The sequence below is a fragment of the Balaenoptera ricei genome, chromosome 8 (assembly GCF_028023285.1).
Source record: "Balaenoptera ricei isolate mBalRic1 chromosome 8, mBalRic1.hap2, whole genome shotgun sequence".
Lineage (NCBI taxonomy): Eukaryota > Metazoa > Chordata > Mammalia > Artiodactyla > Balaenopteridae > Balaenoptera > Balaenoptera ricei.
This window is the reverse complement of record NC_082646.1, coordinates 2,076,668-2,104,644: the sequence shown is the minus strand read 5'-3', so window position 1 is coordinate 2,104,644 and position 27,977 is coordinate 2,076,668. Positions and strand designations below refer to the sequence as shown.

Here is a 27,977-nt window from a genome sequence, read left to right as displayed (position 1 = left end):
AATATAGATCCCAAATGCAGGCTGACCAGGAAGGACATGATGAGTTGGGGATGACAACAGGGTAAGTAGAGGTGGAATCGCCAGGGATGTCATCGGAAACAGAGGTTCGGGCTTGATTCCGAAGGGCCTGGTTTGCTAGGATGAGGGGCTTGGGTGTTTTCAGGTGGGCAGTAGGAACGGTTGAAAGTGTTTAGGCAGAGACGCGATATGATCAGAAGTGCATCATATAAAGACGGCCGTGACGCGGTGTGGAGCGGGAGTGGGAGGTGGGTGTGGGTGAGAGTGGAGACCGGAAGAGGGTGGGGGGCTAGAACAGTGCCTGTGGGGCTGCAGTGGAACCATCCCTTTCAGACCCTCTGACATTGCGTGTAAATAGGAGGAAATAGAAGCTGAAGTCAAGGTGAGACGTTTCTTTCACGTGTAAGGTGATTCCTCTGATTCCTCATCCTTGACTCTATAGCCCCAATATTTCCATCCCTGGGTTATTCTGCCAGCTACCACTTGAAGACAACAAAGAAATGTTTCAGCAGGATTTTAATTTTCCTTCTACCTGTATTGTCTCCACAGTATCTCCCAAAATTGTAGAGATTTCTTCCGATATCTCCATCAACGAAGGCAACAATATCAGCCTCACCTGCATAGCCACGGGTCGACCAGAGCCTACGGTTACTTGGAGACACATCTCCCCCAAAGGTGAGAGAAGCAGTTTGGTGTATCGTGTTGTGAGAGGAAGCGGGAGAATCGTTGGCCTTGGCAGGAGGTTATGGCGCCGGTGACTTGGTCCCAAGGGTCCCCCATTCTTGGTGGCCTGATAACAAGATGCTCATGGCTTGGCAGAGAATATCAGTGTTCTCAGTGCAAGACAGGCATATCCTCTGAGATTTCAGAAATCACACTGGAGGATGTCTCCAGTCCCTGGGAAATTAATCCCAGTTGTTTCTGGGTGAAGTGGTGGTAAGCTGTTCGGGGCGACTTTCCTGGTCACGTTTGGCGATGGAGGAATCTACTTGGTGTTGGTGGCATTGTTCAGCTGGCTGTTTTGTAAGAGAGAGAAGACACAAACACACAATGATAGATGAGGGTTTGGGATGGCCATATGCCTACAAGGAAAATTTCCACGTCCGTGCTGCTTCAACAGGGCCAAATATCCGGTCGCTAGGCCATTAGTCCTTTTGTGGTTTTCTTGTTGCTTTACTCTGATTAATCCTAGGTAACAAATACAACTTAATGTGTGACTGAATTGCAAAATTCACTTTGTCTAAACGTCTAGATGTTTTGCAGACCGGGCTAAGTGTCGTTTTGTGCTTTCACGGATTGAACGTTAAACTTTTAGAATTTAAGGCAACATGCCATTTATTATTAAGCTAGCTTTTATGCGAGGTGCATTACATTATTTCATTAGTTCTAAAATGTCTACTGAGTGTTTATATAGCAATAGACCAGAACAGACAAGTCCCTGCTCTCATGAGCTCACATTCTCATGAGATGAATAACCAAAATAATAATGTTAATAATATGTGGTGATAAGGATGAGAAAATAGAGCAGGATACATTGACAGAAGGACAAGAGGTTTGGTCAGGAAAGGCCTTCGACAAGGTGACATTTGAGCAGAGACCTGAAAAACATCCTTCATTTCACTGCTTATATCTGGCTAACATGGAATATATTTATGTACATATATATATATATATGTGTGTGTGTGTGTGTATGCCTGCATGTATGTATGAAGGTAAGTGCATTGCTGAGTCATGCAGGTTTAAAGAGGCTAAAGAAGAGATACTACTATAAAACAGATAAACAACAAGGACCTACTGTATAGCACAGGGAACTATATTCAATATCTTATAATAAACTATAATGGAAAAGAATCTGAAAAAGAATATATATATATATATATATATATATATATATATATATATATATATATATAGAACTGAGTCACTTTGTTATACACCCAAAACTAACGCAATATTTTAAATCAACTAGATTTCAATAAAAATAAAGATGCTAAAGTCGCCACCGGCGTGGTTTGCTGGGTGTTTCAGGCTGAGTCCCCCTAAAGCAGACCCTGAGAAGGTGACTGGCAAGCAAGAAGTTTATTGGAGGTGCCCTTGGGATCAAGCCTGTGGAAGGGGAGGGAGGGAGGCAGGGTCAGGCCGAGGGAGAGGTTGAGTTGCCATGATGACCAGGGAAGCATCTCTACTAGCCCTGTGGGGCGTTCTGAAGATAGGATGAATTGTCCTCTATTGAGGTTATGGGGGTGGCCTTTTATGCCAGCACAACAGTCGAGGTCAGGGAATTCGGGCTGTCCCCAGAAGGGCTGTGACCTAGGCCAGGCACCTCTCTTCATATGAGACGGTCCCCATGAGGGGCTGCAGCCGAGGGCTGTCCGTCCACCCCCTGGGGCAGGCATCCTTTGTTCCTGAAGAAGGCAGTGCATCACAGGTCTACTACACCTGGACATTAAAAAAAAGCCAGTTGAAGACTATGCATGGGCCCCAGAAACCAAATTCCCTCTCTCAGGTGACAGTTAGCCCTACGGAGGTTTTCAGAAAAGGGGTGAGGTTTTCACTGTGTTTGGCCTGAAACCCTGGGAGCCATCCTTAGCCACCGCTCCTGACACTACCGCCATGAGCAAAAAGCAGAAAGACGCTCGAATTTCTGCCCATCTTTCAACTGGAAATGACCTTACACGTGGGCTGGCCCACAGTCTGGGAGGAGGCTTCACTGTGCATGAAGTTGTTAGTGATGGAACTTGGCCCTGGGGCACATCCCAGGGTGGGGCATCCAGATGGACAGACTTTCTGGTCCATGGTGCACACCATTCATCACTGTTTAATGCCGGGACCTCAGTGCCGCTGGACTCCAGGGCGGTCTGTGCCTTTAGCATACGCAAACATTCATCATCCCAGGTACATGGACTTTCCTTCTGTCAGGTGGCACCGCCCCCTCCATCCTGCAGGTCCCCTTTGTGTCCTGCTTGATGTCTTTTCTCATCCCTCCTCTGGCCCTGCAGCTCTTCGTCCTTTTCTGGGTGCCTCACCTTTCCTTTTCCTCCCCTCCCCTGCCCTCCCCTCCCCTCCCCTTTTTTCTCTTCTTTCCCTTCTCCTCCGTACAGCTCCTCTTTTCCTCTTGTCCTTTCACGCTTTCTGTTTCTGTTCTCCGCCTTCCTGTCTCTCACAGCCTCCTACACAGTCTCCTTCTGTTTCATCCCACATCGTCATTTCTTTCTTCTCTCTCTCCTCCTCACAATCACTTCTGTCTTCCCTCTGCACTGGCGCCTCTCCGTTCCTCTTGCTGAAGTTCTCACCACTGCGCCCTAGCGTCCTTCCCTCTCTCCTGGCCATCAGCCGCCTCATTTCCCCAGGGGACTTGACCTGATGCTTCCATTTTACTGGGGTTTCAGCTGCTATGGAAACAGAAGATGGATCAAGGGGAGAGGAGCAGGATAATCAGAATCTACCTGTGGATCAGAGTAATTTAGACGAGCAGCTTTTCCCAGATCTGCGGTCTGGATTAGCTAACCCAGATTCAAACTGACGCGACATGCCACGCGGTAACTGATCACCCCGGGGCTCACGGGGTGCCGCTTCCTTGGTGACTGATTACTTGGAGATCAGAGCTGTCATCGGGCTGCTGCCCAGCCCGAACTGGAGCTGGAGACCCTTAGCAGCCAGACTTTCATCTTGCCCCACTAAATATCTCCAAAAGGCTGCTTATTTTAAATAACGTAGGGACAAGATGGGGGTTCCTTGGAGAAAAAGATACGCTACACCTGAGCGAAGGCTCCAAAGGCAGAGAGCTGCTCTCACCCTTGCTCCCACTCTGTGTGGGCAGATCACGTTTCAGTCAAGGTCATTCGTATGCTCACATCCATTAAACCCCTGATGGAGGGCTGACCCTGGCCAAGCACTTTGGGCAACCTTGATGGCTTCACTGCATGTTCTGTCCAGACTGGTCTGTTTGTTCTGTGCATTTCTGAAAAACCCTAGTTTCCTCTATCACAACTCATATGGGGCTGCAGTAAGCTGATATAAATCTCTTCTTTTTTAAAAAAAATGTATGGAGGTAACATTGGTTTATAACATATCGGGTTGGCTAAAAAGTTGTTCAGGTTTTCCATAAGATGTTACAGGAAAACCTGAACGAACTTTCTGGCCAACCCAATACAAGTTCCGTGTGTTATATTTTGACTTCTGTATGCACTACAGCGAGCTTACCACCAAAAGGCTAGTTTCCATCCATCACCATACAGTGGACCCCCTGCACCCATTTCACTACCTCCCCTGACCCCACTTCCCCTCTGGTAACCATTACTCTGTTCTCTATATCTATGTGTTTGTTTTTCTTCGGTTTGTTTTGCACATTAATTTTGTTTTGTTTTGTTTTCCTATATTCCCCATATAAATGAGATCATATGGTATTTGTCTTTCTCTGTCTGACTTATTTCACTTAGCATAAGGTCCCAGCCTTGACTCCTTTTATGTGGAAAAGTAATAAAGCAATGTTAACCACCATTGTATTAGTAGTGGCTCATCCATCCAGATATACAGAAGCTGGGAGTGATCTTACAGTGGGAGGGGTGTTGGGGGTCTTTCTCAGAAGGTGCCTACCTGGCACTTGACATCAGGTGGAGAAAATGTCAGTTGTCCTTATCCAAGATAAAGAGGGAGGTAAGACTTCCCAAGCTACCTCTTGGCATTGCTATTGATCATGAGAAGTAGTATCTCACCTGTTATTACTGGTTATACGTCTTTTTAGCTCCCTTCATGAACTTATAGCTCCCAGGAGTTCAAGGAGAAGGTATACTAGCTTTGTAGAGATACCTGCCCTCGTGGTGCATACCTGTTTGGGAGGGTACAGGTGTTGCTTGTACCTGCACAGGCCTTGGTCTTTTGAGGAGGAAGAGCCCACGTCACTTCCTCACACGGGAATGCCACCTGGAACTGCACGAATGATCTAATGGCCCCTCACCGAATCCCACCTGTTAGCCTGCTGCCCTGGGCGCTGAAGGACCGTCAGTGGTCCCCAGGGCCCCTTAGACACAACTCTTACTCATGACTCTGCATCTTGTCTTGTCTTTTCCTTATCTAGGCATGCAAGAATTTATTTTGTCGTAGCCCTTAAGCTCGAGTCGTTCTATCCAAAAGAATACCTTTAATGCTCTCTATTCCTCTGAGTCTTCTAACAGATAAACTATCTCTTTCAATGTATTCTAAAGATGCTCTTCAAGACTTCACACTTCATAAAAAAATTATTCTCAAAGGCCAATTTTTCATGTCTCCAGTTTCTGTTGGACTGTCAGAGCTTTAGAGAGAAGGCTGAGGTTCCTGTATTTCCACATCCCTGGGAGCCGACCACAAAACCCAGGTGAAGGCCTCAGTCCAGCCACTGCTGCATGGGCGGCACTGTACATATGGGGTCATGGCTCACCGAGTGTCCTAATGGGGCTGCCGTCTCGGGTGCACCTGCCTCACCCTTTATCCCATCAAACAAAGCACTGAAAATATCAATAACAATCTGACCAAGGCTGCTGAGAGAACACCTCCCACCTGGGTATTGGCAGGGGGCTCAGGAGCGTCCAGTGATCTGTCCAAAGAGATGTCCTGATTTCTGATTCATCAGTTCTTTGAGACCAGGGCCTATGTCTCTCTTTTCTTGGATCCTTCACCTCCTAGCACAATGCCCAGCACCTAGAAAGCATCTAAGAAATACGTGTTGATTCCATGAAGAGCCCTTGTGTTTGCTGGTGTCCCAGAGGGGATGGCCATTCTCCTAATTCAAAGATTCCATCCCCCTCCTTAAGGAATTCTTGTCCACTTTGGTGCTGTGGTCCAGACCTGGTGTGTCTCCTGCTGAAACACTGCTGGTAAGTCTCCAGGAAATTTTCTCTGGTCTTGAAGCCTTTCCTGAAGTCCCTCTGGTGGGGAAGCTGCTGTGCCAGGGCTGGACTTCTCCTTGAAGAAGTGACTCCTTTTCAAGTTCTCTTTTGCAAGGGTCGAGGTGGCTCACGGGCATCTTTGAAGCTGGGTCTTGCGTGAGCTGCCTTCTGCCGTCATCACCGCCTCACCGTGATCGCACCCATGATGTCGGTGCTTCTCTGGCGTGTGGTTCACCCGGCTCTTCCAGGGCACCTGGTCCTTGTGCTGACTTACTCATTCCAACCGCACCTGTGCCTAAGCCCGCAATGGCTCCAAACAGTTCCGTGACTCAATCCTGGATGTTCCCAGAGACAGTGAATTCAATAATACGTGAAAACTTGCTGCTCCTCATGGGTTAACAAAAGTTCAATACAAAGAAAGAAATCAGTACCCAAGAAAGAGAAGTATCATTTAAAAAATTCTCCCCTCCAACCCCAGTGTGTGACTCGAGGTTGGGGTAGAGATGGATTGTTTTTTCCCAGGGCCACACAGAGATCCGGGGTGAGAGTGCACAGTTAGAAAAAGGCTATATGTCCATTGGGCTGCACACCGCGCCCTAGCTGTGGAAGCCTTCTCTTCCCACGGCACGGGGTGGGCGCTTCTGCACGCCTTCCGCACCCCTGTCCGCAGGACTGGGCAACCTGCCTCAGCTGCCAGTCTCGCCCGCTCCCGCCTCAGCTCTCCTGCTGGAGTCGAAGGGCCCAGGGAGGAGTCGGCTGCCCTGCCTCTCGCTTCTCAGAGTCTTCAAAGGCACCAGCTGGTGAGGACAGAGTGACCCTCGGATGGGAGCCCTTCTGCTCTCGCCAGTGTTCTGAGCTCTCCCCACCCACCTATTTCCCATTTGTCAGCACTGACAAGCCCTCCTCCCCAGCTAAGCAGGACACAGAAGCGCTAATTGGCACTGGAGGTATCACAGCTTGAGTTCAACCAGAGCTGGCAGGTGCCGCGACTCCGGTGACAGCTCTGCGGAAGAGTGTCAGGCGTGGAGCTGTGGCGTGCCACCGGCTGACGTGGCACCCTGGCACTAATGAGCAGCCTGTCAGCACCAGCGTCAGGGGCCCCGTGTGGCACAGCGATCATTAGGATGGCAGATGAGAAAGTCGTCTCCAGAAAAGAGGCACCGGGGATGGGAGGGAAGGAGGACAAAATGGAACTAAAGGCTTCACCTCACCCACCACCGATGTTCACCACCCAGCAGGAGGGAACTAAAAAAAAAAAAACAGGAAAGACAAAGATCCTTATGAAAGATCTCTATCTGTGCCAACTCTGGACAACTCTTGGAGTCTCATTTTGGTGGATGCCCTGTAATTAATGATACAGGCGATACATCTTTTCTGCCATAAGCCAAGGGGGAAGTCAATGACTGGATTATCTCTCCAGTCATGGCCAAGGTGTTGTGAAGCCAGGAATTAGCTTAAGTTCCCAAGAAACAAGGGCCTGAAGGGAAAGGAGGCCTTGAGATCTGTGATTTTTTGCTCCCTATCAGGGAGTCTCCCTGGCGGGGGCACCTGCTAAACTGCCAGCTGCCCACCTGTCTTCTGCTGGAATATTAGAGTCCAAGAGATACAGTTAAGAGAAGGATCCTTCCCGTGGAGGTTCCTCCCACAGGTGGGCATGGGTGGTGACCAGCGTGTCTGCCCTCTCCACCTGCTTCCTGAGGACAGGTGAGAATGGTCCATTCTTCTGAGCTGTTTGGAATGTCTGGCCCTTCTCTGAGGCTCTGACCACCTGCAGTGAGTGACTCCCTTTCATAGCTGGAGGTGACGTGCCCAAAACAGGTGGGTTTGAAGTCAGGTCCAGCTGGATTTGGATTCCCTTGCACTGTCACTGCCTGGGTCACGCTGGGGCAGCAATAAGCCTCTCCGAAGATACGCTTCTTTCCTGATTTTGTTCTTGCTTCTTGTCACGGCACCTCGAGTTTCCGTGATCTGGTCCTGGACCCCAAGGCCCCCCGCACTGCAGTCACACTGGTAGCTTGAGGCTCACCACCTACGTGACGTCTCCTCCTGGGACTCACTTCCACTCTCCTTAGACCATCTTCCCACGGCTTTTGGAGAGAGTCCACTTTTGTTTTAAGACCAGGCTCAGATGCTACCCGTTTGAGAGCCTCTGATGACTTTCTTCAGTCGGAGTGCCTCGGCCCTTCCCGAGACGCCACAACACTCTGCACGGCGGTGGTGCCCGCACTCACCTGCAGCTCCAGAGACCCCCACTGCCCCCCTCCCCGGTGTCCACGGGATCAGGGGAGCAGCAACAGGCCTCTCGTGGTCGTAGTTTATCGCCAGTGCTGAGCGCAGCCCGAGACAGTGACAGGCCCTTGAAAGAAGTGTCCAATAGTGAAAGTGTGTCCAATAGTGTAGGTACAGTTGAAAGAAGTGTCCAATAGTGTAGGTACAGTATGTTTCTTCCCTTTTTAAAATTGAGCCTTTCTGGCACATAATTTAAAGCAAAATCAATTTTAGTGAGGAAAGGGGTAAGATCCGGGAGCTTCATCTCTGCATCATCATATATTTCCCAAACCAATCAGAGGAATCTGTAAGAAAAGCCTCTCCCCCAACCGTTGCCTCCCTGGTTGATCCCAGGACCGAGCTTCAGACTCTTCGTCTGCAAAAGAGAGATAACCAAGCCGTGTCAGGGTAGGTTGGCGGGATGAATCACGCTCCCCAATGCAGAGTGCCCGGCCAACAGCACACAGTAGGCACCTGACCCCGGTAGTTTCCATCACCCAGCCAGCCCATTCCTCTTCTCTCCCACCCAGGAGACAAGAACAAAAGGGAGGAAATTAAAATTTTCTCCTCTGAAAAGTTTGAATCCTTACAAAAGCCCAAGCTCAGTCAATTGCCAGAAAGGACAGATATTCGAAGGTGCTTAATCAGCTCCCCCTAACCCCCATGATTTTCTAATTAACGTAGGTGCTTGATTAAAATTCCCCAAGTACCCCAAGTGGCTATCCCAGGAGGGACAAGTAATTGCTATTGCAAAAGATATTGCAGTGGTCATTGATGGTGGGAGAAAAAAAAAATAATTGCATCATAATGGGAAGTGGCAGATCTCCTCTCCCTAGGAACAGAGGAACATACGGTATTAGGTCCAACCTGTACAGAGAAAGCAATTTCTTCTGATGGAGATAAACCAGTGGTCCAACCTCAATATGAGGCAAAGTGATCCAGAAACTCATTAAGTAAATGGCTTAAACACAGACCAAGGTGGCAAAGAAAAAAGTCGAGTGAGACGTTTATAGATCACTCTTTTAACTCTGTAATTTTCTTTAACTGTAACATTATGGCTAGATAGATACATTTAGGGGAAAATTTGCCAGTGTCAATATGGTTTTTTGTAAGTTTAATATTTATGATCTGGTTTAAAGCAGTATTATAGCTGTGCGACTTCCTACTTCAAAGAAGAGGAAAATCATAAAAAGACTAGTGGGGAAATTAATGAGTTCAGTGTGCCTCAATTGAGAACATATGAAATCAAGCCTCAGTCTAGAAACCAAGGGCAGGAGTGCACACCACAGACGCTGTTTGTGGTTTTACCCAATTATTTTAAAACCCTTGAAAAATGTTGTAGAATCAGACGTCTGCTGAATGCAGGCACTGCTGACAGCGTCCTCCCCCATGTTCTCCTGAGTCTTGGGCTATTTATGCGGCTACTTGGTGACCGTTACCATGCAGAACTGTTTTGATGGAACAAGAAAGGAAACAGAAAAGCAAGGAGATTGTATTATCTTCCCCACCGAAGCTAACCAGCCCTGGCTCAGTTATTGCAAAGGCTGGTTAAAATGGCAGCCCCTCCAGGCCAGGAGACCCCCTCTCTGAGGAGCACCCATGACAGGCAGCTCTTTGGGGGGTACAGAAGGGCCTCACCCCCCCACCATAGGCATGGTAACCTCCTCACTGAGGAACCCCTGTAGACCAGCTGAAGGCTTTGGGGTCCCATGGCCAGGTCCCACCGGGAACTGCCAGGAGAGCTTGGAGACTGTTTCCAATCAGATTGTCCTGGCCACGAGGACTTCTCTGTGGAGCTCTGACTTTGCACCTACTTTTCGATCCTGAATCTTATCTTGACCTGTGATGACTGCTTTTTCCCTAGAATCTAAATTGCAGAGTGTCTATTATCCAATAATTACAATAAGAATGTGTGGATGTTCAAAATGCGCTGGCCATTCTTCTAAACATGCAGCATACTTGTATGAATTCTTCTCAACAGTGGTGTGAGACCGGTCCTGTGATGAGCCACTTTACCAATGAGGGGGCTGAGGCTTGGAGCGTCAGGCAAGTGGGCCGGGGTCACCAGGCTCCAAGTGGCAAAGCTGAAATCCCACCCCCAGCGACATTGTCTCCAGAAAGCATGTGCTTAACTGCTGTGCTGTATGGTACCGTTCTCCAAGGGTGGTCCCTGGACCAACGGCATGGGCATCACCTTGTTTGTACCCCAGATCTAGGATGGGACCCAGAATTCTGCATTTTAGCAAATCCCCGGAGAATTGTGTTGCACACTTAAGTTTGAGAACCACTGCTGTGGGATATTTGCTCTCTGCTGGGCACTCTGCTTTACATATCTTATATCACTTAATTCTCACAAACGCCCTGACAAGTAGGCATTATTTCCATTTTAGCAATGAAGAAATGGAGAGCTGAGAGGATAATTGGCCCACAAATTTTAAATGGCCAAGCTGAAATTGAAATCCAAGCTTTTCTGACTCCAAGTTTCATATTCTTTTTTTTTTTTAAACATCTTTATTGGAGTATAATTGCTTTACAATGTTGTGTTAATTTCTGCTGTATAACAATGTGAATCAGTTATATATATACATATATCCCCCATCCCCTCCCTCTTGCATCTCCCTCCCACCCTCCCTATCCCAACTCTCTAGGTCGTCGCAAAGCACTGAGCTGATCTCCCTGTGCTATGCGGCTGCTTCCCATTAGCTATCTACTTTACATTTGGTAGTGTATATATGTCCATGCCACTCTCTCACTTCGTCCCAGCTTACCCTTCCCCCTCCCCATGTTCTCAAGTCCATTCTCTATGTCTGCGTCTTTATTCCTGTCCTGTCCCTAGGTTCATCAGAACTTTTTTTTTTTTTTAGATTCCATATATATGTATTAACATACGGTATTTGTTTTTCTTTCTGACTTACTTCACTCTGTAAGACAGACTCTAGGTCCATCCACCTCACTACAAATAACTCAAGTTCATTTATTTTATGGCTGAGTAATATTCCATTGTATACATGTGCCACACAAGATTCATATTCTTATCCCTGCTTCACTTCTGACCCACGGCTTCTTCTCCATGTCTGGGACACGGCTACTCTCTGTTTCAGGCCTCCTGGCAGCCCAGGGCCTGTGGTCCTTGGAGGTCCAGGTTTTCTTAGTGTTCCTACAAGTTCACCCACACTCTTGTCCGGACACTGGACTCCAGGCTGGGCTCTGTGCTGGGCCTGGGTGTTCCATGCTCCCCAGAGTCTCAGACTCCTTTCAGTGGGTCTTTGCACGATACCTCTGAGCAAAGGATGTAGCCCCAGCACAGATGCCGACCACTCAGTTCTCAGGCGAGGCGCCTTCCACCTACGGAGCTGCCTGTGTGGGCTTCACGCTCTCTCCCCCTCCCCCGCGCCCCCTGGACCACAGAGCGTGCATGGCAATGAGGTGGCTGCTCTCTGACTTGATTTATCTCTTCCACTCACTCACACAGTGGTGTGTCTTGTGCTTTGGTTGTTATTATTAGGTTGTTTTACACATTAACGGCTTTAGATGTGAAAAGAAATTGCTGGATTCCAGGCTATGTTTTTCATTATCTGACTCCACTGAGTTTCGCTCTGTGTCCTTGTGGTGTTTGGCATACTTCATCTTCCTAGGGGTGTAAAATGCTTGTCCTGCTGGAGCCAGGGCAGTCGGAAAGCAGCGAGCGGAATACCTCTTCCCTTCTCGCAGATCCAGGGACCGGCCCCCTCCTGGCTGGGCCGCTCGTGCTCTCCGGACACTACTGCACAGCCAGCCAGCCTGTTCGTTGCCTGCGTGTTTGGGGTGAGGACTAGGTAGCCCTTCCTTCCGTAGGAGGATCATCTTATCCCTTACTTCTCCCCGACAGAGGTGGATCCTTCTATGGTAACCCCCTCTCCCAGCGCCCCCAAAACAAATCCCTCTCCTCTGAGAGTTAAAAGGAGTGACTTTGGACCTAATCGTTCCTCCACAGTAGGTTCAGGACTCCTCCTGCTTAGCTGATCTGCAGCCCAGGAGGCCTTGCGCTCCTTCTCTAATTCCCTGCATCACTGCCTTGCCCTTTATGGAATGGTTCACGGAGGTCACAGTGGTTGGAGATATTTGGCCAGTCATCTGCAATGATAGAGAAAGAAGAATGGCTTTCTCCCTCTGTTGATTTATTTCCTCTGTCACACATCGTCCCCGAAAAGGATTTAAGCAGAGAAGGTGACATGGATTCTGTGCCTGGGAAGACTCCTTGGCAAAACAATTTTCGTTGTTCCTACATTGATTCAATTATTTACTCAATAATTGCTGTCGAGCAGCTACTGCTATGCAGCTGTCTTAGGCCGTGGAGATACATGACAGGACAAAGCAGAAAAAATCCCTGGCCTCATGGAGCTTCTATTCTACTGGGAGAGACAGAAAATAAGTCCAAGGATAAGTGAACCTGAGAGTGTGTTATATGGTAATTACTGTGAAAAAATTAACTGGATCAGAGGCAAAGAGATTATCAAGCATCTGTTTGGGGTTTGCAACCTTCCGTAGAGTAGATAAGGATGGGTTTATTAAGAAGATACCCTATGAAAATTGGCAGAGGAGGCGTTTGGATAATTCCAGCGGAGCATTCCTGGAAGGGCAAACTGTGAATCCGAGGCCCTCCATCAGGACACCTCTGCCGTGTTCCAGGATCGTCACGGAGACCATGTGGCTACAGAAGATTTATTCAGTACCTGCCCTCCTCTCAATGGGCTCTAAGCTTCCTGAGGGCGAGAAGCGTGCGTACAGCAGTGCAGAGCGCGGAGCCTATCCAGTCTTAGACCTTCAATAAGTATTTGTGTAACGAATGAGTGAGTAAAGTGAGCGTGGGCTTCTGGGGTGAGTAGTTGAGCATGCTGGGAAGTTATAAGGTTCAAGTCAGAAACGGTGGTCCCTTCGTTAGTGACGTCAGGTTCTAGAGAATGACGTGTCTCATCCTGTGAAAGTGGCAGCAGAGGGCTCAGATGAAGGAACAGGTCCATGGAGAAGCAGGGTCCAGGTAAGCTGATGGTGCCAGTGCCTGACAAATCACCAGAGGGAACACTGAAGACAGTCCAGGTAATGGCCCAGGTGAGTGACAAGTTGGGCTGTGATTCAGGTGTGAAAGCCCTCAAAGCATCATGGGGAGTTCAGGACACCAGTCCTTGGCAGCAGGAAGAGGAGGGGTACATGCAACATTGCCGGAGGGCAAGACCTTGGAAGAAGCAAGGTTTTCAACAAAAATGTGAAAGAGGAAAGGTTTTCAAACAACCTTGGGGAGTAAGGAAGACCATCACCCCAACCTCCAATGCCAAAACCAACAACCCAGCAGTTTCTTGAGAGCTACCCAGGAAGTGCTGACCTCGGGGAACAGCTGGGTTTTAATTAATAAAGGCAGGTCAGGGGATGCTCAGCCTGGAGCCTGAGGTCTGGGGGAACATTTTGCTTAGATAGTGGGTGTTCCAGAGGCAGAGCCATCAGGCTTGGAAGGTCGGGAGACACAAGGAATGACAGATCTGCAGAGCATTGATGGTGAGGGAGGCGGTCGCTTGCTGCGTGGCACCCCACAGCAGTGAGGGATGTGAGGCTGGTTGGATTTAGCCCCTGTGGTCCCCAAGGGAAGGCAGGGAAGCACATCTCACAGGCTTCATCTGTAGCTTCAATCCCATTTCTTCCTGAGCCCGAGGGTGGGGTGGTGACAGAAGGTAGCTGTTGGCAAGGCTAAGCCTCCTTGTGTTCCAGAGCTAGGAGACTGACCTTTAGGGAGCTACTGAAAGGTCAAAGTCAGAGATCATGAGATGGCAGGAGTGGAGGATAAGCATGGAATTTAGAGATATGCAGGAGACCAAATTGCCAGAACTGGTGATGGGTTTAATATGGGTGGGAGTGAGGGTAGGCACTAAGCTGAGAAGGAGCCCCGTATTTCTGACTTGGCCTCCCTCATTGCCAGGTTTGGGGGACTAGGGATTATCTTTCTGGCTGTTCTCCCATGTGGCAATAGGTAGTATGTTAGGAACCAGCTGGTGTCTGATTTATTTCTGCCTGTTGATCCATGTGGGTTAGTTTCCTTTTCTCCAAAGATGATCAGAACAACCCCAGACATATTTATTTATTTATTTCTAGAGAATCAGGATTTATTTGATTGAACAGAAATGATAGAGTACAACAGAGATATGATAAATAGGCAGAAATGCATCATCTTTTATTCAACAGATATTTTTTGAGTACCCAAAACACGACAGTGCATTGCAATGAACACAGCATTCAAAGCCTCTGCCCCATGGGGCTGCCATGTGGGAGGAGGTGATATTCAATAAACAAATATGTGAGCCGATGTCAGGGAGAGATAGTACTATGGAGAAAAAGAAAACAGAGACAGGGCAAAGAATGATTCTGGTGCTCCTTTGGTTAGGCTGTTGAGAGAAAGCCTGAGCAGAGACCTCGGGAGCTGAGTGAAGTGAGGCAGCAAACTGGATGGACTAAGAAGGGGGCGTTCCAAGCAGAGGGACCTGCACGTTCCAAGGCCATGAGCTGCGGAGACCTTTGGTGTCTCTGTGCAACAGCAAGAATGTTGATGCAGAGAAGTGACACAGGATGGTGTGAAGAGAGTCAGCAGTCAGGTCATGTAGTGCCTTGAAAACCAAGGTAAAAACTTTGACGTTTGTTCCAATAAAAACACTGGCAAGTTTCAAGCAGGAGAGTGAACTGAGTGAATAAATGTTGTTAAAGGGTCATGTTTACGGTTTGAAGAGAAAGACAGGGGTAAAGGGGCGGGGGTGTAAGGGTAGCAGCTGGGATACCAGTTAGGATGCTGTTGCTTTAGTCCATCAAGAAGTGATGAAGGATGGAATATGATGGTGGGGTCCAAGACGGTAAGACTATGTTTAGTCTGGGATGTGTTCTGCAAGCTGACAGGGTTTGCTGCCTTACTAGATGCGCGTTGTGAGAAAGAGTTAGGAGTCAAGGGGGATTCTAAGGTTTGTGACCTGTGCCTACTGGTGGCTGCTTCTATCAATTCCTGCCATCAGGAACTCCAAGAGGAGCAGGCCTGCAGAGGAAGAAAGGAGCTTGGTGCTTTAGGTACGCTCGTGCAGGTGCTGAGTAGACAGTTGGCTATGCAAGGGTCCAGAAGCCAGAAAAATTAATCCAGGCGTCGTCAGCATGCACGGGTCCGGCTGTCACCACCTAGTGGGTGAAGTTGGATAGGGGAGAGACCCTCAGGGCTTTCCAATGTTGAGGTGTTAAAAGAGGAGGATCCAACAAAGATGACTGTGAAGAAGTGGCCGGAGAGCCGTGAAGGACATCTGAAAGCCAAGTGCAGAGAACGTTTCATGGACGGAGGGGGTGATTAATATCACATGTGTTGCTTAGACGTCAAGGAAGATGAGGGCTGAGAACTGGCAGAGTGCATTTACACAAGACATTGGTGAGAAAGGTTCCGATGAAAGATAGTAGATAAAGATTAATTGGAATGGGAGAGAATGGGTGGAAGAAATGGACAGAGTAATAAACTTTTTTGGAGAAATGATGCTCTAAGGATTCGCAGAATGTGGGGTTGGCAGAGAGTGTGAGGTCCAAGGGACTTTTCCCCAAAGTCCAGTCTGCAGCCCGGCCACCCTTGGCCACTCCCCGGCTGTTATTGCTGGGTAATTACTCGCCTTAGAGTTCTCAGTCATCCCTCTTCCTCAGATGAAATAAGAAAGGGATTAGCTAAGTCTTGTCTCTGCTTGTGGAGCAGCCTATAAATTTTGACCTTCAGCCACATCACCCCAAAGTTTCTTTATGTGGCTTTTGAGTGCTCTAGGAAGTTGGAGCTAAAGTCACCATGTTGCTAAAGCAACTGACCATCTCTGACCCTGTGGAGCATCTCCTGGAGGAGAGCCTCTGCTGTAGGGTCTAGTGAGGGTTCTGCTGGGGACTGATCACTGAAGCACTTACTTCTTGGAGTATGAAACCGCCCATGAGGAGGAGCCTGGGGGTGTCGGATGATTTCTGCTCATCCCCCAACCTCTCCCCAGGGGCCACGGAGAAGTTCTCAAAGTCCTCCGTATTTGACCCTCCTTGGCTTGATACTCACCTGGAGCAGGATGTCTGAATCCATCTTTTCTTTTAAATCAGAGCAGGAACCAGATAAGCCTGGGCAGCCTCCCCCAACTCTGGCCACGTCATTATCCAAGTGAAGCCCCCATCATGCCCAAAGAAAGCTTCCTATGGATGGAAGGAGAAGGTCAACTAAACACCTGGAAGTGTGGACAAATACAGCCTAAATCCAGTTCTATAGGGTGATACTGTCTGGGGGAAATACTTCAGTTTTTACAGATGTATACCCTGGAAATTCTGCAAATATCCCTGCTGCTTCACTGTTGCTGAGCCCAGGTCAGATGGGGCAGAGGAAGCAGACGATCTCAGTGTTCGGTCTAGAAAAATGTCTCGGTTGGAGGAGAGCTCACCAAGCCGGAAGAAAGCACCTGCTGTGACAGGTAGCGGTGTCTCCTCCACCTAGTCCGGGCTTGCAGACAAGTTCCCGAGTATCCATCCAACGTTTCTCCTCAGAGTCCAAGCAAATCCATTCTCCTTGCCCCATTACCTTGTCCCCATTTCCTCTGAGAGGGGAAGAACCCTGAATTGATAGGGCACGTTGTGTAAGATGGAAGGACCGGGAGGAATTGGTTCCATCTCGCTCTGCATCTCTATTTCTACCCAGAGCCACATGACCCTTGAGAATTCAGGACAACTTAGCGAGGGTGAACACAGTTTTTTCTTCGACCTTATTTTGCTCCCTTTGGCTTTGCTGTCAAGTGTCCACACTGACCAGTCCCTGTTCTGCCCTTGAACGGTCACATTTCTCCATGTGTTGATGTGTTTTCTCTCTTTATCGCAGCACTTTCCTAGGCCTCTTGATTTTGGTCACTCAGGTGTTGTCATGGCAATGACATCCTCAGAAGAGTGGCGCTGCTCATGTTGTCATGGTTATAAGGACCTCTTGATGAGAGCCCCCACTTCATTGTCACCATGCAGCCAGCAGTAAGGAACCCCAGGACCTCTTGGCAAGCCTGAATTCTTAGGCTAGAAGCTAGTGGTTCTGTGCCTGAAAATGCAAGTGGCAGTAATTAAGAAAATAGCAGCAGTCTAAAATGGTTAGATTCTACTTGTATGAAAAGGAGAAGCCTGAAGGAAGGACCATCCTCATCCCCCTCCTCCTCCTCATCACCGTTATCATGTCCTTCTCCCCCTCCCCCTCCTCTTCATCATCATCATCATCATCATCATCATCATCATCCTAGTACCTAATATTTTTAGCGTAGGTTGGCTGTGTTCCAGGCACCTTTCTAAATGTTTTACCTGCGTGAACTCTTTAATTCCCTTGACAATCTTCTGGCGTAGGTGTTATTAGTGTTCTTTTGTAGGTGAAGGAACTCAGACCCAGAGCGCTCACTTAAGTAACTTGCTCAAAGACACACAGTAGGGTAGGAGGTGGCCAAGACTTAAGCAGCCAAGTTGGTTGCAGAGGCCTCACTCTGAACCCCTTCATCTACTGCTTGCCTTTGTCCTGTTTTATTCCTGACAGCAAAAATCAAAATGAATCGGCCCAGTTACCAAAGGAGGTGCCAACTCAGATCATCTTTGCTTTTCCCCACTGGAATTCGAGTAGTTTACACCAATTTAAATTTTTAAAACATTTTCATATTTTCCTTTGATTCTCTAACACCCGTATGAAGTTACTGTTGCTATGAATTTTATTTTACAGATGAGAAAACCCAAGGTTGGAGAGTCTATGGTTTCCCAAAGAAATTTAGCTGGTAAACTCTCAGACTAGTCCTGACTATGTGACTATCTGCTGATTCAGAATCCAGGGTTTTGTTCTGCCCCACTGCCCATCAGATCACGTGATGTAGCCCGAAGGCAGGCTCTGGGGAGAGGAATGACCAAACCATCAAAGGGGGCGAGTTGCCAGCAGTCACCTCTGTTGGTGATAGAAGAGATAAATGGCAGGTCGTAGCCTGCCACTCAGGTGGACATTTGTCCTCTTCGGCCTCCACATTCTCTGTGTAACAACTCCAGGGTCTCAGCAGCTGCTTCTGTCTCTCACAAGGCAGGCAGGAGAGGGCACCTTCCCTCCATCCTGACTACTGTCATTGACTCTGCGCTCCTCTGAGCAAGTAGTTTAACCTATGTGGGAGAATCCCAATAAAAAGTTAATTACAGCCCTGTGTCTATGCAGATTTTTAGAAAATGACAATTAAACACAGATAAGTTACTTAAAAACCAGCCTCTGAGGAAGTACAGCTTTCAAGGCAGAGGACTTTCAGGCCTAAGAGTTGACAGGTCTCATTCAAGTACAAGGGGCTTGGAGGGAGATGTGCTGGGTGGGTGGGTGACAGTGAGGTTAATAAAGGTGATAAAAAGAATAGTAGCAAAGGCTTATGGTGTTCTTACTGCTGTATGCCAGCGCTTCACCCGTGCCAGCTCGTTTAATCTTTGGAACAACGCTGTGAGCTTAGATTCTGTTATTACCCATATTTGCCAAATGAGGAAACAGGCACAGAGGTGTTCAATAACCTGCTGCAGGTCAGGTAGCTGCTAAGAGGTAGACCTGGACACCGACCTTGGCCTTCCAGATGTCTCTGTGGATACTGGCCCGCCGCCTGTCGTGGGCTTGGACTGGGTTCCGGGAACTGGGCCTGAGCTTAGAGGCACGGCAAGGTGCACTTTCACGACTCGAGTTCTGATTATACCGCTTTCTAAGCGGTGTCCCCTGAGCACTTTGCCCACCCTCTGAGCCGTGGTCATCGCACCTGTAAAGTGAGTACCTCGATAGCATATTCATCCTGGGCTTCTTGTGAAGATGGCATGAGTGGCGCCTGTAAACGCGTGCCCTGTGCCTGGCAGAGAACGATGTTCCGTAAACATTTGTCACGGGGTGGGGCAGGCGTGCACACTAGACGTGTATGGCTGATGCATTCTGTTGAGGCTAACACCACACTGTACAGCAACCATACTCCAATAAAAATTAATTTAAAAAATACAAAATAAAAAGAAACTGGAGGGCGTATTTAGACTGCCCTCGATGGTAGCGTCTCATCTTATTTTAAAGATAAGCAGGCCTCTCAGAACACGTGGGAGGTGTCATGGGTCGTATGTGGCAGGTGGAACGTGGGTGCCCAGGCTCGTGCCTTTCCAAACACCCCATCTCACCTAACCCAGAGCAGGCCCAGCGCTGTTTTTAAATGACCTCTTGATAGAAGGGCCAGCATTTCCATCTCCTTTGGACAGCCCTTCCCAGAGCCTCGGTTTCCCCTTGAATCAAACCTATAGGCTCTTCTAATGCCCCCAGTGAACACTGGAGGCGCCTAACAAATGTCCCTTGGATGGAGACAGTGAATGGCTGACTGGTAAGTGTCTCCTCACCATCGTTTCCTTCACCTGCAAAAAAGATTAAGTTCACAGTTAGTAGCACCCGATTTGGATAGAAACAGAAGTTGAATGAAAATAGAATGTGACTGAGGTTTAACCCAAAGTAGTACTTTGTCCTAGGGTTTTAATAAACAAAACCACAAATGGAAAATTCTTATTTCTACTCTAAAAAGACACTTATCTGGCCTGTAATGATTCAGTATTGAATTGGGAATGCATTCTGTTCTTCTCATTTCTGTGAAAGCAGTGTTCTAGCTGCATTAAAGGAGTCCAGTCTGCAGAGACGGGGGCCTGACAAAGACCTCCCTCCAGCCCCACTTCCAAAAAAAGTAGCTTGGAAATAGGGTCCACGCTGCCCACAGGACTTGATAATGTCAAGGTGCTTTGCTGCTGTGCACGTGCGACGCCTAAGCGTCAGCTCTGGGGACGTTTCCATGCGCCTTTTAAGACGGAAACTCTCTTCTCTGCCTGGCCAGCTGCATAGGGCAGCCAGTGGGAGAAGGTCCAGCTTGTCTGCTGCCCCCTGGGTGCCACAACTGCTAAGGGAGTTGAAGGCCAAGTGGGAGAGGGCCAGGAGGGTCACAGCGGTGTCTCTGTCAGGATGCAATTTAGGCACAACAGGGAATTGGGAACTTCCTGTTGAGCTGTCGTCACCCTAAACACGTCTCGCCTGGGAGAGTCCTGCCGCTGGCAAGTGCTGAGAATCCAGCCCTGCAGAGCTCTTCCCGCCGTGTGGACTGTAAACTTCCCGCTGCAAGAATAAAGGAAAGAGGGGCCTGCCAAGTGCACAGAGGGGGAAGTGTATGTGATTCCACCATCTGAAGACATACATCACATTGGGAACATTAGGGGGGAAAGAAGAGGAGGAAAGAAAGTAAAGAGTGTGCTGGGGAGCTGGCGGAGGTTGGATCATCGGGTCTTCACTGAAGAGACTTCCTGTGAAATGGGGCAGCCTTCCAGGGCCTTCCATCAGGCACGTGTTTTCACAGTGAAGCTTGGCTGTCTCTGGTCTGCACCCGGGAAAGGAAGGCCTTCCGTGCGCAGATGCCCACTTGGCAGCTCAAGGTCACCCAGGAGGAGAGCAGCCATCAGGGGTGGAGGGATGTGAAGAGCGCTTTTGTGGGGACACTGGATTTGACTCTTTGCTCTGCCGGCTACTAAGTGGGTGACCCTCCTGAAGCCAACAACCTCCCTGAGCCTCTGCCACCTGGTCCATAAAACAGGATCAGAAAGTGGAGATTAGCAATCCCACATTCCAGGTGCTTGGTCAACATGAAAACATTGTGTGTGTGGTCCTTCATTAATAACCAGTTCTGCATGAATCATGCATATTCTCCAGGGTGATGCCAGGAAAGTCATGAAGGCAAGGAGGGGAGACGTGACCCCAGCACAGAGCAATCTTCTAAGACAAAGACGTTTTTATGTTTCTGAAACACAAACTTGAAAAGCAAATGATGTAACCACTGTTTGTGACCGTTGGTATAAGAACAACACTTCTCCTGTGTTCCCGTTATCTTTGTGTTGCGTTTATTAATGCAGCATAATTAATTTCAAAGTTCTCCTAAGCATTTCAGAAATGCTACCTAGAATGTAGCCCAAGTGAGGAGAGTTGAATCTGGAAATTGTTTGAAAAGAGCAGAACAACGGGCCACAACTGCGCAAAACAGAAATTGCAGAAATCAAAAGGGAAATTCAGGGCAACAGGAATATTCTGGTTGGTGCTGGTTTTAGGATGAGACCGGGATCTTTGGCTTCCACAGCACTCAGGATCTCCAAGCCAGGGCTGGTTCTCTTTGTCCTGTTTCACAACAACGGGGATGGGGCTGGCACGTGGGCCACATCCCACCTGCTAGCTGCTTTTGAACAACCTGTGAGCTCAGAAAGAATTTTACATTTTTAATGGCTGAATTTAAAATGAAAGAAGAGTAGTATTTCGTGACATGTGCAAATTATTTGAAATTAAATTGTTTTATGAGAACACACCACAGCCCTTTGTTTATGGGGGCTTTCCTCTTCCAGCCTCAGAGTTGAGTAGTTTCAATGAGGCCGTGTGTCCTGCAAAGCCTAAAATATTCACTCTCTGGTCCTTGAGAAAAGAAGTTTGTCAATATCTGCAGTACATGAAGACTGGCTCTTTTTTAAAAAAAATTTTTTGGAAATATAGTTGATGTACAGTGTTGTGTTAGTTTCAGGTATACAACAAAGTGATTCAGTTATACATATATATATTTTTTTATATATTCTTTTTTTACATTCTCTTCCCTTATAGTTTATTACAAGATATTGAGTATAGTTCCCTGTGCTATACAGTAGGTCCTAGTTGGTTATCTATTTTATATATAGTAGTGTGTATCTGTTAATCCCAAAGTCCTAATTTATCCCTCCCCCCTTCCCCCTTTGGTAACCGTAAGTTTGTTTTCTATGTCTGTGAGTCTATTTCTGTTTCGTAAATAAGTTCATTTGTATCTTTTTTTTAGAGTCCACATATCAGTGATGTCATATGATATTTGTCTTCTCTGTCTGGCTTACTTCAGTTAGTGTGACCGTCTCCAGGTCCATCCATGTTGCTGAAGACCGTTGACAGTTCTAGTTGCTGCGCTATTAAAATTCTTATTTTTACCCCTGAGCTCCCTTGGTTCCCTTTCCTGTTGTCCTGTGAGCTTGCAGTGGTGGTTGTTCTTATCCGCATTCACAGCCATCCAAGAGGGGCCCTTCCAGGGGGGCCGTGCCTTCCTCAGGGGCTCCTCGCTGGCTCTCAGGTGTCACGCTCCACCCGACAGCTGCGTCTTACCTTGGTTTTGACCCCTGCCGACACAGGGCTCTTACTTGCCTGGCCCCGGAAGAGCACTTCCCTGACTGTCACACTGTTCTATCCTCTCCCCACTTTGCCTCCTTTTGCCTGGAGGGATCACAGCAATCCAGCCCTAGCCCTGGGTCTTTGATCTCATAAGCTTCCAACGTGACCACGCCTCTGTTGTTGATTCTGATTTTACCCTTGGGGAAGTTGTTCAGATGTCGTTGCTGTTTCTCTTGTTTATGTGGCGTTTTGTGGGAGCATCTGATCCTACCTTTGCTCATAGCCTTAAGGCTGGGGATCCTCTTCTGGGAGGAGCAGGTTTGCTGTAAATCAGCACCTTCCGACCCCCCCCCCCCGCCCCCACCATGTGAGTACAGACGCCTTAGCTCCTGTGCTTTCACGCCCTATCTGACCATCACCAGCAATGCCCACTGCTCCCTGTTTCTGTCTGAAATAGGTCTGTAGCACTGAGTTTATTTGTGAAGCAGAGGGAACAGGTCTTGTATGTCCTGAATGATCATGGTCATACAGACTCTTCTCAGTTTATTACTTTCCTTTTGAAATTCTCAGGCACCTGCTCGATGAATAGTCTTTCAGAATCCCATCATTATGATTTCATAGTTTCAAAAATACTTTCCACGTTATTATAATAGTAATAATTGACCAATGATAGAAAAGGATCATTCTGTCCAAGAGATTTCTTTTCTATTGAGATGGGCTTTGAAATCCTGTCACTCACTTTCAAAAGTGAATCCCAATCTTTACATCAAAAAATGAATAAGTGGTTCTTGCTAACTGTTGGAAGTACAGGTGTTATTTCTATTCTTCCCAATTTTTCTTCTTTTCAAAACGTTTAATACATGTTTGCAAAAATTTTATCGTCATAAACTTAACCTTTAGAAATAGATTTTCAATTTTAAATGCTAGTAAGATAGGCTTGGAAGAGATAAGATATTGAGTTTAAAAAACTAGACCTTTGGTGAACTCCCAGCAGACGTGCCATATCATAAACTAATTCTCGCCCTGGGACAAAGCTGGATTTGTTCATTCATTTCCCCCTTTTCTGTGATTCACAGAGCTCCCTATGATCTTAAGGCCCTGTTTTAGCAGAAGTCAGAGTCATGGCATTCCCTAATGTCAATGGGATAAATTCTGGAACAAAGCCTGGATCCTAAAGTCAACCCACATAGGTTTCCTGAGGCAGAGCAGTCATCTCTGTGTCAGTCTTCATTAAACACCATTGCAGTCATCTTTGGTGATTGTGAAAAACGCTGGAGCCCTGTGATGGCATCAGTGGGAAGCAGGGTGTGTGATCAAACACCCATAAAGCTGTAACGGTTCTGTGGGTGTGTGTATGTGTGTGCATATGGGTGTGCACGTGGGTGTGGGTGTGTGTGCGTGTGCATCTTTACTTCCCATGCCTCTCTAGCCTCTAGACTGTTCCTCCCCTTGTGTTGTAATTAAATTGGTTGGAAAAGTGGAGAGGTTTTAGAATTAGCCGATGCCTAGGATGTAGTACATTGGGTAGCCCTGAAATGGGAGGGAAAACTATGAAAATGAAATTCTTTTTCTTTTCTCCATTTTTCTTTCTTTTTTCCTCTCTCTATGTACCACTAAAGAACTCCGTGCCCTAGGAGAGTCCCTTGGGCTTTGTGCCAGTTAGCTGAGGTAATTTATGCTGAGACACATGTGATCAGAGACTGTCCCCACCAGAAGCATTGGCAGTTAAACAGCTGACAGAGTCAGGTGTTGGATGGGTTTCCAAGTCAGTTCCTCAGAATGCTTGTGGGCCTGCTTATTCTCTCATCATTAGGGTTTTTTAAAGTGAATCCCCTGGGAAAACTTGCAACTAATTAATGTTCACCTTTGCATATACAGTCTATTTGAACAGTATGGTGCTGTTAACAAATACCAGAATTTGCTATTCAGTGAGACCCTCACTCATCAGCGGGGCTGCCCTTGCTCAGAGCCATTTTGAAATACCTCTCATGAAAGTGCCAGTTTAAAAACTAAACCATCAATTTTTTGACTAAAGGAGCATATATACGTACTCTAGTCAAAAAATTTGATGGCTTTATATATATATATATATATATATATATATATATATATATATATATATATATAAATAAATGTACGGCTTCCCTGGTGGCGCAGTGGTTAAGAATCCTCCTGCCAATGCAGGGGACACGGGTTCAAACCCTGGTCCGGGAGGATCCCACATGCCACAGAGCAACTAAGCTCATGCGCCACAACTACTGAGCCTGCGCTCTAGAGCCTGCGAGCCACAACTACTGAAGCCCGTGCACCTAGAGCCCGTGCTCCGCAACAAGAGAAGCCACTGCAATGAGAAGCCCATGCACCGCAATGAAGAGTAGCCCCCGCTCGCTGCAACTAGAGGAAGCCCACACGCAGCAATGAAGACCCTATGCAGCCAAAAATAAATAAACAAAATAAATAAATTTTAAAAAATGTATAGTTGTGTGTATTATATCTATGTATACATATGTAGTTTTGGATAATATATTTATATACAGCCATCAAAGTAGATATAATATATAGTAATTATTACTCTATAATGATATATATGATATTATTACTCATCTAATACATGATACTCTGATCCAAATGGCTCTCTACAAAAATAAAAGCCATGACTGAAGAATGATTTTCTTGTCACTGAAATTGTTAAAAACATCCCTAAGTAACTTTTTTTGAGCCTTTATTCTTTGCCAGCCCTGTACAGAGTGCTCTCCATCTATTATCACATTTAATCTTCATTACAGTCCAATGAGCTAGATATCGTTATCATCTCTATTTTACAGATAAGACTGTTGAAGCTCAGGGGATCCTTACAAAGTCGCACAGTAATAACTGCTGTGGTTATTTTTCATTAACTTGTATGGTATTTATAGAAACCAAGTTTATGTAGAAGGAAAACAGCACAGGAGAAAGGACATAGATGTGGAATTAAACAGACCTGTGTTTGGATCTTAGGACCTCTGATTAACCTTTTTCAGCCTGTTTCTTCATTTATCAGTTGGGAATAATATATATCTGTAAACAGGACTGCATACATATTCTATGCCAGCTATAGGCATCGAGGAGCATCAATTAATGGAAGCAGTGATCACTAGTATTATTGTGAAGGTATATGGGGTAGGACTTATCTGTACATGTATCAACTTAGGGATGGACAGAGCAATGATGAGATTTCAAACCAAAATCAGAGAAAGAGAAAGCCTGGAGCTGCTATGGGAAGGCAAAGGACAGGAGAACTGGCCTTGTGGTCTGTGCTGGGGTTGAGACGTGTCCACAGATTCTTTGAGCCCCTCACATGAGATGGAGTCCCGGCCCTTCCCGGGACTGTCGCTGGCTTTCCTGACTCCCCCTTAATGCATGGAAAGAGGTGGAAACCAGGCTGTTGACATCCAAGGCCAGGTTCCCAAAGCTTCTGCTGCCTTCTTGTGGGACACGGGCTGGGGACCTGTTGGCCACCATAAGAGAAACACAGTCACTCTGAGGTTGCTGCAGGGGGAGGCCATGTGGACAGACACCAAGGAACGCCAGGTCCCCAGGCACAGCCATTGGAGTCAGTGAACGAACCTTGGAGAGGACCTTAGCCCTGGCCGCTGTCTAACCCACAACCTCATGCAAAACCCCGGCCAGATCTCTGGGCTGAGCCCAGCCAACTCCAGCTTCATGAGCAAAACAATTTAGGCACCTTGGAGATATTGCCTGTTCAGTTCCAGATCACAGCAACAAAGCGAATATCGCAATAAAGCGAGTCACACAAAGTTTTTGGTTTCCCAGTGCATATAAAAGCCATGTTTACACTACACTGTAGTCTAGTAAGTGTGCAGTAGCATTATGTCTAAAAACCAGTGTATATAAGTTAACTTAAAAGTACTTTATTTCTTAAAAAAATGCTAACCATCATCCGACCTTTCAGCGAGTCGCAGTAGTAACATCAAAGATCACAGATCCCATAACAAACATAATAATCATGAAAGTTTGAAATATTGTGAGAATTACCAAAATGTGACACAGAGACACAAAGTGAGCAAATGCTGTTGGAAAAATGGCACCAATAGACTTGCTCGATGTACAAAACTTCGATTTGTAAGAAATGCAATATCTGCGAAGCACCGTAAGGCAAAGTGCTGTAGAACGAGTTATGCCTGTATGACTATTGCTGTTGTAAGCCTTTGTTTTGGGGTGGATTTTTTTAATATAAATTTATTTATTTTATTTATTTATTTTTGGCTGCGTTGGGTCTTCGTTGCTGCACACGGGCTTCCTCTAGTTGCGGTGAGCAGGGGCTACTCTTTGTTGCAGTGTGCAGGCTTCTCGTTGCGATGGCTTCTCTTGTTGCAGAGTATGGATGGGCTCCAGACACACAGGCTCAGTAGTTGTGGTTCGCAGGCTCTAGAGCGCAGGCTCAGTAGTTGTGGTGCATGGGCTTAGTTGCTCTGCGGCATGTGAGATCTTCCCAGACCAGGGCTCGAACCCGTGTCCCCTGCATTGGCAGGCAGATTCTTGACCACTGCACCACCAGGGAAGCCCTGTGGTGGATTTTTCACTCAGCAATAAATTACTGGAACATGGGCACATCGTATGAGGAGATAACAAAATTGCTTACTTAGATATCGTATTATCTTTCTGTTTCTCACCTTGGTTTCCCCTTCCTGCTGCACTTTTTCCTTCTGGCCAAGCACAAGGTAGACCTAATGATCTTGGTCCCCTGGGGGCCTTTTCAGTGCCTGAAGTTTATGATCTGGTCTCAAAGCGTTCCTTTCGGATTTCAGTCATTTGTGGTGAGCCTGGCGTTTCCATCCAACGTCAGGGAGCTTCCAGAACCTCCGAGGGTTAATTCAGGCTGCCCTGTGTGTTCTGAGAATTGTCTCAGTGCTCTGCCTTTGGGTTACAGCACCCATAAAAATGGGAGAAATTTGGAGAAATTTGTCAGGTAAAGGTCCCGAGTTTTCCAACACAGACATTAATGTTCTCACCCCCTCATAAAGCCCTCTTAGTCTCGGTGTGTCAGGCTGAGGGATCCTCCGTGGACACAATGCCATTCCCTCTTCCTGGAATCCACGGGCAGAGACCTGAGGCCACCGTGCCTGTCATTCCCTGTAGATCAGAAGCAGGGGAGGCAGAAGCTTGGGAATCTCTTGTGTCTGCACAGCCAGAGGAAGTCAGATTGCAGGCAGAGCTTTGGAACACTTGCAGAGAAGCAAGACTTCCTCCTCCTCTCTCAGCCAGTTGCAGGCCTGGGCTCCGAGTAAATTAACTGAAGCGATTCAACAGGCTTGAATTCTGTCAGCAGCCCAACCATCCCCTTGTTTACTGTTGAAATAATTACTACTTTGCCATAATATTAGCTCTGAGCCGTGACTCCATTACCATCATCACCGGAATATTACCCATTTATTATCTCCCAGCAGCCCTGGAAGATGAATACTGGGCTTTGGAGACCAGTTGCTTTACAGCAGACAGGACCTGGGCGTGCACTGTTTAATGAGGTGAACTGCATTACGGCCAGCTCTCACGTGGCTGCAGTGACTACAGGTTAGTCACTCTTAACCTGTAAATCTGCCACTGTTTCTGATGTGAGC

The 27,977-nt window shown here is 47.3% G+C and overlaps 1 protein-coding gene across 3 annotated transcripts in view; it reads left to right on the top strand.

Annotated features, from left to right (window-relative positions):
• NTM (neurotrimin) overlaps positions 1 to 27,977 on the top strand; it is a 403,155-nt gene that overhangs the window by 279,253 nt on the left and 95,925 nt on the right. For all 3 annotated transcript variants that reach the window (XM_059929219.1, XM_059929221.1, XM_059929222.1), the window contains exon 3: positions 568 to 693. In XM_059929219.1, the coding sequence (XP_059785202.1) occupies positions 568 to 693 (126 nt within the window). The remainder of the gene's footprint in view (positions 1 to 567; positions 694 to 27,977) is intronic.